Source organism: Erpetoichthys calabaricus, chromosome 15, assembly GCF_900747795.2.
Source record: "Erpetoichthys calabaricus chromosome 15, fErpCal1.3, whole genome shotgun sequence".
NCBI lineage: Eukaryota > Metazoa > Chordata > Cladistia > Polypteriformes > Polypteridae > Erpetoichthys > Erpetoichthys calabaricus.
In genome coordinates this window covers 45,931,280-45,946,957 of record NC_041408.2, presented here as the reverse complement: position 1 = coordinate 45,946,957, position 15,678 = coordinate 45,931,280, and the positions used below count along the sequence as shown (strand labels likewise).

Sequence of the window (15,678 nt, the reverse complement as noted above, 5' to 3'; positions counted from 1 at the left end):
AAATTACAAGAAACAAAATCAAATCAATATGTAAATATCATCATTCCTTTAGTCAAATTTAAAGAGTTATTCAACCTTAACATTTTGAAATAAAGATTTAATTGTGGCACACATGTTGAAGATACTCCCCCACTGTTACAAACTTCCGGTGTTGAACCCAGTCAAGTTACTGGTGTTGCACATTTTTCACAATGCCATAATTGTTGTTTTTTTTTTTTTTTTTTTTTAGGAGTACTCCGATTTTCCTCTTAGGTTGCGTGGAAACTTTGTGCAAGTTGGCTCAAGTCTGAGTGTACATATCTTGGTAAGACTGGCTTTGGCCCAAAGTGACTGTAAAATTAGATTATGTGACTCTTGTAAATTAATGGATGAGCGTGGAAATTAGTGATCATATCAAATGAATACTCGCATCAATTAAATTTTGAAAATCTGCCATTGTCTCCATATTGCCTTTTTTGCAGTCAACATCATCTGGGCAAAATATGGCACACTGGACCACATTGGAGGGAAAAAACAAATCCACACCAACTCAAGCCATGACCAATACCATTATGATATATTCTAATACATACCTTGTTTTTTTATTTAAGTGGGTATATAATCCCCCTTTTTTTACATCATAAAAGTAACAATAATTTATAGGCTGGAAATACTATACTTTGAGGAATGAGTGTGTTTATGCGCTTCATTAACTAAAAAGTAAAGATAACCTTGCATGCTGATTAAAATGAAACTAATTACAGATGTAGTTCTCTAATCATGTAACATTTTAGAAGATAGTCGTATTGTAAATATTCAGTGGCAGATGGTCATTCATGCTTAAGATAGTTTTAGGACAGAACCTGTAGCATTGCTTGCAAAACAATTCACTGTGTAAGGAGATTTTTCTATTTAATATTTGCACATACAGTGGGGTAATAGTACTAAGATAATCTTATTTATATATAAGAAAATGTATCAAAGTATTGCATTAACACAGGAAAATGTTATTTATTTTTCACTATATAAAATAGCTTGTATTACAAATTTTGAATATTTATTCACACTTACTAATGTAACTATGATTTACTGAATTGTTGTTCATGGTAAAATTTCAACCACAGAGTCTGAGTGCTGTGCTGTTCAACCAAAAAATATAAAGACTAATGACAGAAAGCACAGTTTTCTTCTGTACGTTTCAAAATAGTTCAGTTTTCTGTTTTGCAAGTGATTTAATTCACATTTTGTTATGCATTACAATTACAATTTGTATAATGAAAAAATAATAAATGTTTATGTACATTAGTGTTGTCTGAATCCAATCAACAGTGTAAGGTCTTGTTCAGATTATTTCCAATCAAGATGATATTTTATCAGTGAAATAATAAACTACTTATAATGTTTCCATTTATAAATTACTAGTTGTGTAACCCAACTTTGCCTGGGAATTTTTCTAAGACAATGGTGATACACCCGTCCTTATACTTTAAAATCTGGCATGAAAGTGTCTTTGATTATTCTTTTTGCACCATATTTGTCATTATATTTAGTGCACATAGTTAACAGTTAAATCTGTATACATAGTTTTGAGAAATTCAAATCCATCAAAACATTTTTGAGATATTGGAGTACTTCTTTTTCTATTGTAGGGTGTGTTTAACTCATAAATATTTATATATGTCCTTTTGTAGTAGATAAATACTAGCATAGACATATCCTGCAAAATTTCCGACTTTTAACTAGACAGGAAATAGTGAGTGAGTGAGTGAGTGAGTGAGTGAGTGAGTGAGTGAGTGAGTTACCATTATACTACAAATAAAGAGACGGAGAGGGAATATTTGTTACAACAATTCTAAAGCCTTTTACTATACTAGTGTGACAGTGTGTGTGTGTGCGCCAACATAACTAAGTAACATATAAAGATTCCAATGTGCAAAAACTTACTAGTTTTATTAGATAAGGTAATGCCTCAAACACAGCAAGGACTGAAGACAGGAAAAGGTGCCACAGGACAAATGCAGGGGTGTACACAGCCTTAATAGTTAGGAAGAAACATGGATTAGAGTTGATAATACACATCACCATGAAAGTGCAAGAAGGAGGACACTAACATAGAGGGCATGATAATCCTTGAGTGAGCTGGTGTTTTTGAAAGGGAAACAGAGCATCCTCAAGGGAACCTTATAAATTTCTCCAAGATGCCACAAAGCAGGTAGCTCAGAACCCCTTGCTCATTGAGAAAGAGTATAAAGCCAAGGAGTAAAAGCAATAAATGGCAACATCTCCTGTCTTTTAAAGAGCACACAGTCCCCAAAAAGAAATGTATGACAAAACACTGTCCCTCAAACTGTGTAGAGATCTGGATCCTAATCACCATTGAAAGATTTGGAGGTGCAGAGACATCAACTGCCCTACTTGGAGCACTTGCCTGGTGGTCATATTGAAATTACAGAGCCACTTGTGAGTCCACAATCAATTCCAGGGCTTATTCAGAAATTACACTGAGATGAAAGGCCTCTCTCTCTAAGTGAGGCATGAGGAAAATGAAAGAGAAGTTTTTCTTGGAACTATACCAAACTAATTTTACTAGAAAACAGCAAATTACCCCTATACATTTCTTATAAATAGAAATGCAGCATTCATTGAAAATACTACTGCATTCTTTACAAATTTATTTGAAAGAGAACATGCCAAGATTACTAATGCTATAATTGATTTTTTTATTATTTTTTTTTTACAAATAATGAAGTCATTAGTTTTGATTAAATACCTCTTTTGCAACCCCTTTTTAAATACAGTACTATGCAATTACCTGATATTAACATTACCTATTGCAATTCGTCGCATTGTTGCACTTCTTGTAGGTTTCTCAGGCTCAAGTACCCAGGTCTGTTCATCTATTTCATCCATTACATCCCAAAACTGCTTTAAGGATTCCAGCATTGCCAGAAACTGGCTATGAATGTTCTTTAAGCAACTCTATGAAAAAAATGAGGAGCTAATTTATTATTATTGTTGTTGAAAGTACGGGGGAAGAGTGCTGTTTTATTCCATTACATTAAGAAACATTTTACCAATAATTCATATTTAAGCTCTACTAAAACATTTTCATCCTAATCCCTCTCTAAGTCTATTTTTGTGCTATTGCACAGTAGAAATTAAAATAATTTAATTCAAATGTTTAAATAGCAATCAGAAATATTTGGGAACAATATTTTAGCCATTTTTCATGGCATTAAGATGGAGGAGAATATTATTATAGTTGCATATGATTCTACATATAAAAACAGTGCATATTATCAATTCAGTTTTTAAATTTCAATTCAAGATGCTATTCTGTCTAAATTCACAGTAGAACAAAGTGATGCTAACACTTTAAGCATGAAACCAGTGCAACTTTAATCTGTTTGACACAAATTCTGACATAAATTCTGCAAAATCACTAAACAGACAGGCATTTTACTCAGAAAATGTGATGGTGAATTTATTGGTACACAAACTCAAGGCAATTGTAAGGAAATAAAATAAACCTTTGCTATGGCTATTTTTTCAAACATGAAAATGTACAACTAATCCTACACATATAAAAAACTGTATTTCGGTTTTTATCCTTCATACATCTTCAGACAAATAACTAATTCTTATCATTTAACATTTTATTCTTGTATATGCAAGAAACCTTCTATAATTCAGTAACATGTGAAAACTAGTTTCTAGATTCTCTTTTTTTACACAATCACTTGCAACAGTAAAAACTTGTTCTAGTGTACATCCTTGAAGGAAACTATAGCCAACTGCAAAATAAATGAATGAGTAATGTCTTACAGACATGCAAGAAAAAAAAAAAGATTCAGAAAGGCTGAAGTAGGGCAAGGCAGTACAATTATGGTTAATGTTGCTGCTGCTTCGGCAGACTAGGTTTGCACCTGGTCATTTTCCATGTGGGGTTTGCACGGTCTCCCCTTGTCTGCATTGGTTTCCGTCCCTGTACTTCCACTATTCTCATCTTCTAAGATACAGAAGGACAATCAGTCACATTAACTGGTGTTTTCAAATTGGTTAACTGGTGTTTTCAAATTGGTCCTGTGCATGAGTGGGCTCTGCAAAGGACTGGCACTGTCCAGGGCTGGTTTCTATCTTGCACCCAAATCTGCCATTATAGGTGCCATTCCTCGCAAGTCAAAATTTGATTAGGTGTGTCTAAGGATGCTAAATATGAAGTAAACCTACCAAAAACAGTGCCTCTTAGTCCATATACATTTTCAAACATCAGGTACAGAATTCATCTAAGTCTACCTTTAGATCTAAAAGTATAACATATGGTGCAATTTCTACATGAAAGGAAGTTAGAAAATAATTTTTAACATGGGTTATGAATATTTATGCGCAATTACCAAAAATAGTTGTGGAATTAAAATATGATTGAAGCTGCAAGATAGTAATTTTATGTAAACTTTTATAAAGCAATGCAAAATATGATACGATACATTTGTAAATCTTTATGCACAAATTAATGGCATCCAATAATAGTTTAATACAACAGAAAAACTAATAAGTTAAAAAAAAAATCACAAGGGTAGGGAGTAGGTGGAACCACTCAGGGTTAATTATTATTGCAATTCAAATCATATAGAATAAGTGACTTTTTAAAAACATGTTTGAATTAATTTATACAATTTATAAATCTTGAAGTTAATATTTGCACACTTTTATCTTTCAATTACAGGTAATCTGCAACATGACACAGCAAGAAATAATACTGATGAAATACTTTAGTTTAAATAGCTCATTGCGCCTAAACTTTTTAAAAATGCAAAATTATGGAAACCTCTGTCTCATTTTCTTTTCAACATTTGCAGATGAATGTATACTGGGACTTCAAAATGCAACATTTTCTAAAGTTCCAAATATAAAAAAACATAAGGACACAGAGCTATTAGCAGTAGTCCCAAACACTTAAGAACGATGAGAATGATTAGTCTAAGCATTTAAATCATAGGAATTTTTTTCTGATGCAAAAACAAAAAAAAAAAAAAACAGCAAACAAGTTTGGTCAATTTCAAAAATGATAAAGGGGTGTATTTTAATCAGTATTTGTGCACATAATTAAACGAGCACACTATGAAAAGTCTTGAATTCTGCCATTTCCTTCTTATTCTTTTTTTTAGAGCACTCTTTCATGTGTGAACCTTTAAAAAAATGCAGCATGAAACAATGAAGTTGGTTTTGTATAAATCACTAGAAAAGAGGGTTACAGTTGACATAACTGGTCTAGTAAAGAGCTAGTGGAAGAATTCTAATCCCAGTAATCAACATGGAGGCATATACTACCCTCTTCAGGTAATTTATACAAACCAGCTGAATTATTTCATGGTGTGATTTTTTAAAATCTTCTAAATGAAACAGCACTTTTCATTTTTAAAAAACCGAACATTGTAACTGTTCCCCTTTAGAGGAACACACCTTTATAACCAGTTTCTAGAAAGTTTTTATATATAATTTTCTGTTGCCTCTGATTGACAAAAATGAGTGTTGGTGATGAATGACACAATTTAAATGTAAAATATATTTACTTCTGGGCACATTCAATAGCACAGATTTTAATGAGTTACCATTTTGTGATGCATATATCTGAATAATTTAAATGACAGTGTTACTAAGAATGTGGCAACAAAAGTTGGAACCTTTTTCTAAGGTTGTGTTTCTAATCGAACAGGACTTTTATTAGCTCTAAAGCCACAACTTGTGCTGAACCTCATCTATAACATGATATAAGGGCAGGCTAGGACATTACATTTAGTTGTGTCAGTTGCTCTAATCGTCTTTGGTGAGACTGAAAAAACCTGGAATATGCCTAACATGTTGAATTAGGTGGGGCTTGCATGCTTGGATTGCAGCATGGAATATACACACCCACAATGTCAGCTTTGTGCATCCACTGCTGCATCTTTTCAGCAGTTATAGTAGTGAAATCCAGAAATACAGTATATGTATTTGATTTGTTGTTAAATGTGTGTTGTTAACCAAAATCTCTTGCTTAAGTCTAATATGAAGTAGTATATTTTCTATCCCAGAAGTTGTAGAGTCACAGTTTAAAGAATCAACGGTACCAGTTTTAGGACAGACAATAAGCCCTTATAATTTTTTCATCTGTTTTAAAGCCCTCGACCAGGATTTTATAAGAGTTTTCCTGGAAATTTCGCTTCAATTACCATATTCTAGTATTTTCAGTGGTCCCACAGTCCTGAAATCTTTCCTTGTTGATCTATCATGAGTTTTACACATTCAACTACTAAAGAAGTTATTCTTTCAATCAGTGGCACTCGCTATTCATTCCAATTGTTCATCCTTAAGGTAACTCCAAGCACTTCAGTTTTATTCTCAGTGTTGTTCATTTAATTTTCTATGTTGCTGCACATTTCTCCTATGTCTTCTCTCAGGTTTACTGTAAAACATTTATGTGAATATACCTCCTTTATCTTTTATTTACAGACTCAAATCACTTAATTTAATGTTCATTGACTACATATCCATCATAAACGCACAGCTATCATTGTGCTTTGATGGCAATGAGTAGCCAGCTGGCGTCAGTAGAGTGGGGTGACACATATTGTGTTTGATGACCTTCTAGATGGAGATAATAAGCAACCCCAGGTCTTATTTGCAGCATGAATGTAATAAGCCCTTGCTCCCAGAATTGCTGACTCTCCAGAATGGAAAGCATGCTTGTTATCTCAGGCACTGCTGTCCCGTGACTTAAGACCTATCAAGCCAACAGGCAAGAATATGTCAGCCAGTCCAACTTAGTGCAGTCACACATGGAGCTCCTAGTGTCTCAAGCTTTGGCTGCCTTTTGTTCTGCATCTACAGTACATGCCTCCTCAATTTTATGAGGAGGATGCTTAGATTTATTTCAGTGTTTTTAAATTGGATGCTCATTAGAGATCTCCCAGCTCATGACCTGCTTTGAAGAAATTAAATGCTGAATGGAGCACAACCCTTTAAAATTAAACTACAACTCAACAAAATTCATGCTAAATGGCACTGAAGCCAACCCTATTCATTCAATCTAGGTGGCACTGCTATCAAACATTTATCTTCTGAAAGGAATCGTATTTTTCATTCCTCACTTTATACAACTGACAAGCTTTTTACTTGCACCTCGGCAACATATCCTGTGCTCACTCATATCTCTTCTATTCTGATTCTGAGAAGCTTGTTCATGTTTTCATCACATCCCACGTTGAAATTCATAATTCCCTGTTGCCAGGTGTATCGTCTAATCTTATTATCTAATTTCTATAGCAAGAATCCTCTCTCAGACTCACATAAAACCTGTTCTGTTCAGTGTTCACTGGCTCCTGGTGTTCTGTGTATGACTGAACACAAAATCATGTTACTGTAATCTTGCACCAAACTATAGCACTAAAGCAGTAAATTCCTGCGGAATACTCTGTCCTTCTTGCAATCCTAAGAGTGACAGAGCTTTCAGCTCTATTACACTTCGTCCCTAAAGAGCTTGAATTATGTCTATTTAAGAAGGCCCTACTCTCAGTTAACTCTGTCCAAAAGCTTAGAGTAATCCACAGTATCACGAATTATGTTTTTTTAACTGTTTTCTAGTGTTTCACATACTATTTTACTATGTTTAACTCAGAACTTGTGTTTCATATATTTATTATGTATGTCTATTATCATTAATAATATTATCATAAGCAATTCACCTGTAACATTCCAAACATTATCCATTCTGTACGTCTCTGCTGAGCTTCTTTGATGTATTTTGTTAAATAAAAACCTACCACCTGGCCAAGGTTATTATAGTTTTGCCTTTTTATATTAGTTTTTATTTCTATATTTTTTCTGACCTTACTTGGAAATTCAGTTTAGTTTTAGTTTTCCTTCATCATGTATTTTTAATTTTAATTTAGTTTTTATTTCACAAAGACATTTCTATTTTTTTTTTTATATCTATTAGTTTCAGTTTTAGTTTTAGTAATTATGGTATGGTTAAAGAGTTGAAATGTAGTTTAGTTTTGTGTCAAAATCAGACAGAACTGTAGACTTAATGGATTGGGATATGTTAGTGGAAGCTTACTACACTACATGGTTTACTATCAGGTTTTGTTTTTGTTTGATGGAAACAAGCAGAATCAAAACCAGATACTGAATATGAATAATTTTATAAAATTGTATCATTTTTAAAATATTTTCTGTCATTTGAACAAATGTGCGCTGGTTGTTGGCACTTTTTCTCTTTTCCTTTTACTGCCCATAATGGGACAATTTGTAATGAAATTTAGTTGAATTTTAAGGTTTGTGGGTTTTTTTACTCTAAATGTCTATGCCACACAACATATCTCACTCCAAGACAATGTACTTATAATGAATGCCTTCAATATTGCATTAAAAAATCTGACACACCAAGGCTATCTGATAGTCATTCAAAGATTTGTGTTGAGAATTACCATAATTTGATGCACACCAAAACCTCTTGGCCCAGTGAGGGTGTAGAGCTAGATTGCAGCTTTCACAGGTTGTATCTTGCCCTTGAAACATTTTGGAGAGTTTTAATTGAGGTAAATGCGCTGGGCAGAAGATTTTACATTGAATAACTGAGTGCTTCGTGCAAATGGAGCTAGAGTATATTCTGTGCATGGCTGCCCTCCATTCTTTTTCTGAAATATTAAGTGAAAGATCCTTTTCCCATTGTATCCTGGGATTACCACATTGCACAAATGTGGGCTGGCCCAAACATGTGCATATATCAAACTACTCTATACTAGTCCAGAAGCCTCAGTTCGTATTAACAACATTATTTCAAACTATGTGAAACTAGAACACAGCACTCGAGAAGGATAACCCCCCCAACCCCATCACCACTGCTCTTTGCAATCGCCATTAAGCCATTGGCTATTTACTTTCAAAATGCATCAGCGATAAAGGGGATTTTCAGAGAAAGACTCAAACGGAAAATATCACTATATGCAAATTATATGGTTCGGTAAATATATCTGACCAACAAAATTCAGTGCCAAACAGCACTAGCAGATTTTCAAAAGATATCTGGACACAAAATTACTTTGAATAAAAGTGTGTTTTTCCAACTGTCTGCTCTCTAAAACAGAATATCAGAGGGACACCTTCCCATTTATCTTAACAGATCAGTCTAAATATCTAGGGGTAAATATCACAAGTAAATACGAGTATAAAGCTCTTTTTCAACAAAATATTGCTGTCTGCATGGGAAAAAAACTAAACAAGATGTGAATAGATGGTCTACCCTCCATCTCACAATAGCAGGGAGAATAAGTACTGTCAAGATGAGCATCCTTCCCAAGCTTCTTTTTCTATTTCAAACCATCCCCATATTCATTAACATTTTTTTTTTTAAGAAATCAGACTCAAAACCTCATTTGTAATTTGAAACATCCACACATCTAAAGGGTGTGGTACTACCTAACTTTCAATTTTATTACTGGGTGGCGTATATACAAGCCATAAAGACCTGGACATTGACACAAATTGATGAACATAAACAAGCTTGGTCTTCAAAAGAATTAAAATCTTGCAGTACGTATATTCCCTGCTCTGTATTTCAGTAAATACAAACTACTGTCAATACACTAATAATCCAATTTCCCTTCTTTCACTCAGAATATGGAACCAATGTAGGAAGCACTTTAAGCCAGAGAAACTCTTATCTGTTGCACCACTACATGACAAAAACTTTTTCCATTTTCTCAGACAAACACGGTATTCAATGTATGGAAAAATGTCTGGGATTAAAACATTTAGAGAGCTGTACATAGATAATGTTTTTGCATCCTATGAGAAATTAAGCTACAACTTTAACTTCTAATCAACATAATTTTCCACTACTTTCAAGCTAGAAATTTTGCTAAACTGAACCTACCCAATTTTCCTCACCTTCCACTTATTTCTATTCCAGAATAAATATTGACCAGTCCTGAATATCTACAATTTATAAAAACGTTTTAAAGTCCCTTCCTTTCATGATGAACTTTCTACTTCTAGATTTGCTGGGATAGTTTTATTAATCTTGACATAACTTCGATTACTGCAAAAAGACATACACTACCAGTCAAAAGTTTTACAACACCTCAGTTTTTCTTCAAATTTAATCAGTGGTGCTGTGACACGCCTATCACACAAGCTGGTAACCCTCAAAAACTTGTCTTCTGACTGGTTTGTGCCTTTGGGTCTACCAGATCTCTTCCTATTATAGTTTCCTCCAGTTTCCAAATTCCTTTGGATTGTGACACTTTGATTTTTTTTTTTTTTTTGCAATTTCTGTAAATAGTAGGCCTACACTTTTAAGGACAATAATGCTCTGTCTCATTTAATTTAATTGCTACTTTCTTCAAAGGGTGTAGTACAGTTTGTTCCAACTCTGCTTTAAGGCAGACTGGGGGTTTTTAAGAAATCAACAGAAGTTGGGACACTGGTACAAATTGTTTACTTCCACTTGCAAGGCTTAATTTACTTTAATTGCTGTAGACCATCTAAATGATATAACCTATTAGCTGTTCTCTGAAGAAGGCCCAATTGTAATATTCTGATATTTCCTTTTTTTTCAGTTTTTGCTTTCCTAAACTTTAAATTTAAACGTCAGGCAGTTTACTGCTGACTTTTCACCATTTTAGTTCATTCATTGCATTTCAACTGATTAAATTTGAAGAAAAACTAAAACAACTGAGGTGTTCTAAAACATTTGATCATTTGTATATGTATATTGTACAAAGGCAACAAGTCTTCACATTTCTAGAAATCTAGAATAAAAATATTAAAATAATTTTATATATTCCACTTTAGTTTACAAAGATCAGTGCTATATGACAGTTTACAATGCATGGCCTCAGTGAATCTTGCTTCTCAAGTTAAGTATTTACACTAAAGTTTAGATAAGAGGTGACAAACATAGATACTAAAGGATTGCAGTGGTTACAGGTTTTTGTTCAGGTCACTTTCTTAATTAGCAACCAATTAATGTCAACAGATGGCCATCTAACTTAAACCCATTTGCACTTAGGATTCTATAATGTTTGCTTCAATTAAATGCTTGAAATTAAAAAAAGTAAAGGGTTGAGAAATATTCATCTGTTCTACTCTGTTTAATATTGTGATTAATATGCAATTAGAAAAAAAGAATATCACCAATTAAGAAGCTGGAACAAAAACCTGCAGCCACTGCAGCCCTTTGGGGTTTAAATTTGACATCCCTGGTTTAGACAATACTACTATTAAAAATAATGAAAAATAAAATGAGGCTAAATGTAACACAAATATTACGAGCCTTGTATTTCTATAAATATTTATTTTCATAATTTTATACAGGCCTAAATTGTTACATTTTGTATGTAAGATGGTTTTACCAGGGTTATTTTAAGATTATTAGTAGAAAAATGCATTACTGTATTTGATTTCAAATATAGAAGCATACAGTAGAAAGTCATTACAACAGTCTCTATTTTTACATACTGTACATTTGTTGATTTATTACATTTTAACTAGATTCAAAATAGACAATGAAATTTCTGAAAAATTATGTATTTGCAGAAAATTACAATTTTTGCTATTACAGTTACTAATGAAGTGTACATTTAATCTGTTTTGGGATTTATTCAAAACTGTCATTTTTGCCCTTGCAGCTCATTTCTCACTCTTTAAGAATGCCAGTTTTAGGCAATAAGAGCAATGTCTCTCCCATATCATGCTGTGAGACACCTGCACTAGATACTGGCTTGCCGTGACGCAAAGAGCCATACTACCTTCATCATGACATGGTGCAAGTAATAATTATTCATTCAAATGAATATGTCACAGCAGCAGTGGCAGGCCTCTCATCACAGTAAAAAAAAAAATACATCAAAACATTATCAGCTCAGCAGGACGACAGAGACCATACGGTAACCAAACAAAAAATGTAAGCAGCCTCTATTTTCAAGAGCCATTCAAAAAAGTACTTTATGTACACTATGGTAAGGCTATCATTGCACCATTAATTAGCCTTTAAAACAACTCTATTTTGAACAATTTCTAAACATGCGCAATTTTATTTGCTTTATTTACCTCACTTCTACTAAGCAATTGTTTCTCTTTACCTGTATATTAAACCATGTGTATTTTGTTTAAGTGTACTTACCAGTTAAGTACTCTTTTCTAATACACTAGTATCATATTCATACTGCACACCCACAAACCAGTTTTATCCAATTGAGGACTGCAGGTTGAAACAGCCTATTCCTCACAAAACATGAAACAGCCCTAGGTGCCAGTCTGCTGTAGGGCAAACTCACACACTCACTCTCCCACACACAAATTTGGAATCACCAGATGATCAAACCTGCATGTCTTTAGGACTGTCAGAAGGAAAACAAGAGTACCCAGAGAAAAATCATTGCAGTTAAGAGGATAAAATGTAATCTACACAGAGACAGGTATTCAGGATTTAAGTCTGAGACACTGAATGTATACGGCAGCAGTATTAACAACTGTAACAATCCACTAACAAATGACACACAAAATAAAAGAAAAATACATGAACACTCAACACAGTTTTGCTTATGACACTGAAATTTTATGCAATCAAAAACACACTAGTTATGTCCTACTTAAAAACATGGATGTTCATTTTTTAAATTACTACGATTTTTTTTTCTTTTTTGTAGGCAACTTTTCTGGTTCCTTTAAACAAACTCTACACCACATGTAAGTTACGCTATGTGCACTTTCAAAAGTGTGCACAGATCAAGACAAAATCCAAGACAATTGTAAGGATTTTATAAATACCAGTTCAGGCCACTATATCAGGTCTCAAAAAGTAAGCTGCACAAAAATGGACATTATCATCTTATATCAAAAGATAAACACTGATTGTATCGTGAAAAAGAAAAAAAAAAAAAAGTCAAACAAATTTTCTCTCATCTGAGTCATTTTTTTTCCCCTTATAGATTTTAAATGTCTGGGAGTGGTATGAAACTATGGCAGAAGCAGTAGGGAAAAATCAGTAATATGCAGATCTTTAGGTCACAGTTCAGTTCTGGGTGGCAATCTGGCTTTAATTGTTAAATATGAGCTAAATATCAAAAGTTTACCCACTGAATGTCCATCAAGTGTTAGTCCTAAATTGAGAACAAAATACAGTCCTCTCCTATTCATAGTTGTTTATTGTCTCCCAAAACACAAGGGGTATTTTTAAAGTTATGTGAATGAATGACCAATTCAGTTTAGTTCTCTTTCACAGTCTTTCTTGTGGGTGATTTGTTCATGTCCTACTTCTAGTATTCACTTTTTGTATATTTTTTTTTCTGTTTATTACTTCTTATTCTAATTCAGAACCTTCTCCTTCGTGTGTTTATTAGGCCTTGGTAAAAATATTGAGTTTCCGATTAATCATTATTTTTTTGTTTAAACAATTCAATTATCAATTCTTAAAAAGTCTCAAGATCAATCTTGTGAATCTCTGTCCTGCTCTATTACTATATATAGATTTTAGTCTGTTTTTGGCGTCTAATCCAGTAGATGTCGCTAATGTGCCTGTTAAAGCTTTCTACGGATAAAGCATTTTACTATTTTGCACCAAATGGTGTATCCTCCTCAAATGAAATCAGCACCTTTGACACTTAAATCAGATGTGTTAACGAATTATGGATTCAAACAATAGGTTGGTAAAGAACAACTGGATAAAACTAAGCCATATGTAAGCTGCAAAAATCAGAAGTATTGTGGTAGCACAATAAATTTGAGAAATTATTTATCCTGACATCACCCAGAAACATTATCTCAGTTGACATCCAAACCAGTAGAGCCTAAACAATCTACACTGGAGACAGTGTTTAGCTCCAATCTTCCCTTTAATTTGCCTCATGCCCAGACTTTATAGAAGTTTGTATCTGTAAAGATATGAGATCCTACACCGTTATTGAAAGTGAGGGCTTTTGACAAATGATACAGGTTTTGGTATACTATAATAACCAGAAAGCAAATGAGTGAAGTCATTGTAGCCAGGCTTTATAAAGATCTTAAGCAAATCATCCCCAGTTTTCATGTGTCAGTGGAGACAGTAGCCCTAAGTTGTGACAGCTGGACATCCAGGGTAGCAGATCACATGTCACTACATTTAAAATGACTAGGCACTGGTGGTGGATGTGTTGCATACAACAGCGCTGCATGCCTGTCACACCGGGAGCAACTTCGTTGCTTATATGCAGAGTTGCTAAAATGGCTAGCTGTTAATCCAAAAACCTTTCTGGCATCTCCAATGCACTGTTCCATCATGTGACCATATCAATCACAAGTCTGTGTGAAGCAAAGACCAATAAACATTGCTTCTCTTTAAGCACATTGCTAGCTGTAATGCTACACTAGAAAAAGATTGCAATGTGCCTCACCCAGTCAAGCAATTGTTGGAATTTTAATAGCAGCCTGCAGCATCAATTTGAGTGTGTGTGAAAAGCAGCCAACATGAAGTAGCTCCATACATTGTACCGCACGGATCATATTAGCAGCATTGTCATACACAATGGTTGGTTCTTTGTTTTTTTATGTTCCATTAATCCAACACAGCTATCAATAAGCATCAGCTTTATATCCTCATTTTAAAATGCTTCCATTATTGTCTGAGGAGAACCATGATGACACACTTTCAAAACTAGTTAAAGTGACTGCTACATGTGAGCAACTGAAGATATGTGTAACTTGTAGAATTATGGAACGACAGGAGTCTTCCCACTGTATCTTACATTTCAACTAATTCAAGAGTTGTTTAAATGTCCAATAGGAGAATAAATTTGGCTAAAAGTTTAGTTGAAGGGTATCTACACGCAGATTTATAACATAAGGACAGGTTACTGAATAACATTTTTTAATGAAGAAACAATATTTAATTCTTTTTATAAAAAATATTAAATATTAAAATATTTGCAAGACTATATAAATGTTTTATAAAGTAGATGACATTGCACTGTATTAAAAAGATGATATGTGTACATATGTTTGTTAAATTATGGTGAATTTTGAATGAAAAATATTTTGTTCCACATGTTGCAAATACCCATGTTAACTTACTATTACTAATTTAAGTGTTGCTTCTTCAATGTCATTCCATGCTAATACATATTTTATGAAGTCACTACGTAGACACCCTTCAAATAAAGTGTTACTGAAATTTGTCACATTATTATGTGTTTGTGGTGTTTCATGTTTGATATTAGTTTTGTATTCAGTATTATTTGATATTCTTCTGTGCTTTTACTCCTGTTGTACCATTTTGAATATCTGTGAAGCCCTTTGAGCACTGAAAATCTGTTATATAATTAAAATGTTTAAATTATTGTTAAAATACCAGTGATAATACTTTAGCTGGTTACGCTGGAACTTTAAATAATTTAAAGAACAAAAAAGGTCAAATCAGTGATCATTAGTGGCCCTAAGAAAATGTAATCGGATCATCTCTAAATAATATTAACATTATTAGGATTGTGTTCACCACTTTAAACCCCCAACAATTATATTTTCCGCTTTGTCAATATCATTGAGGTTCATTCCACAATAAGAAGCAGATAATTTTTCTTTACCTCAATTATTATTTGCTTCTTTAAGCTAGGTTAAACCAAATGCATAATATTTTCCAGTACTCCTTTATTGTACCACGCAAGTAAATATTCCCTTTTACAA

At 33.4% G+C, this 15,678-nt stretch overlaps 1 protein-coding gene across 4 annotated transcripts in view; it reads right to left on the bottom strand.

Moving 5' to 3' along the window:
• Window positions 1-15,678, bottom strand: part of fancl (FA complementation group L) — an 89,295-nt gene that overhangs the window by 17,216 nt on the left and 56,401 nt on the right. For all 4 annotated transcript variants that reach the window (XM_051919625.1, XM_051919624.1, XM_051919626.1 and 1 more), the window contains one exon: window positions 2,808-2,958. In XM_051919625.1, the coding sequence (XP_051775585.1) occupies window positions 2,808-2,958 (151 nt within the window). The remainder of the gene's footprint in view (window positions 1-2,807; window positions 2,959-15,678) is intronic.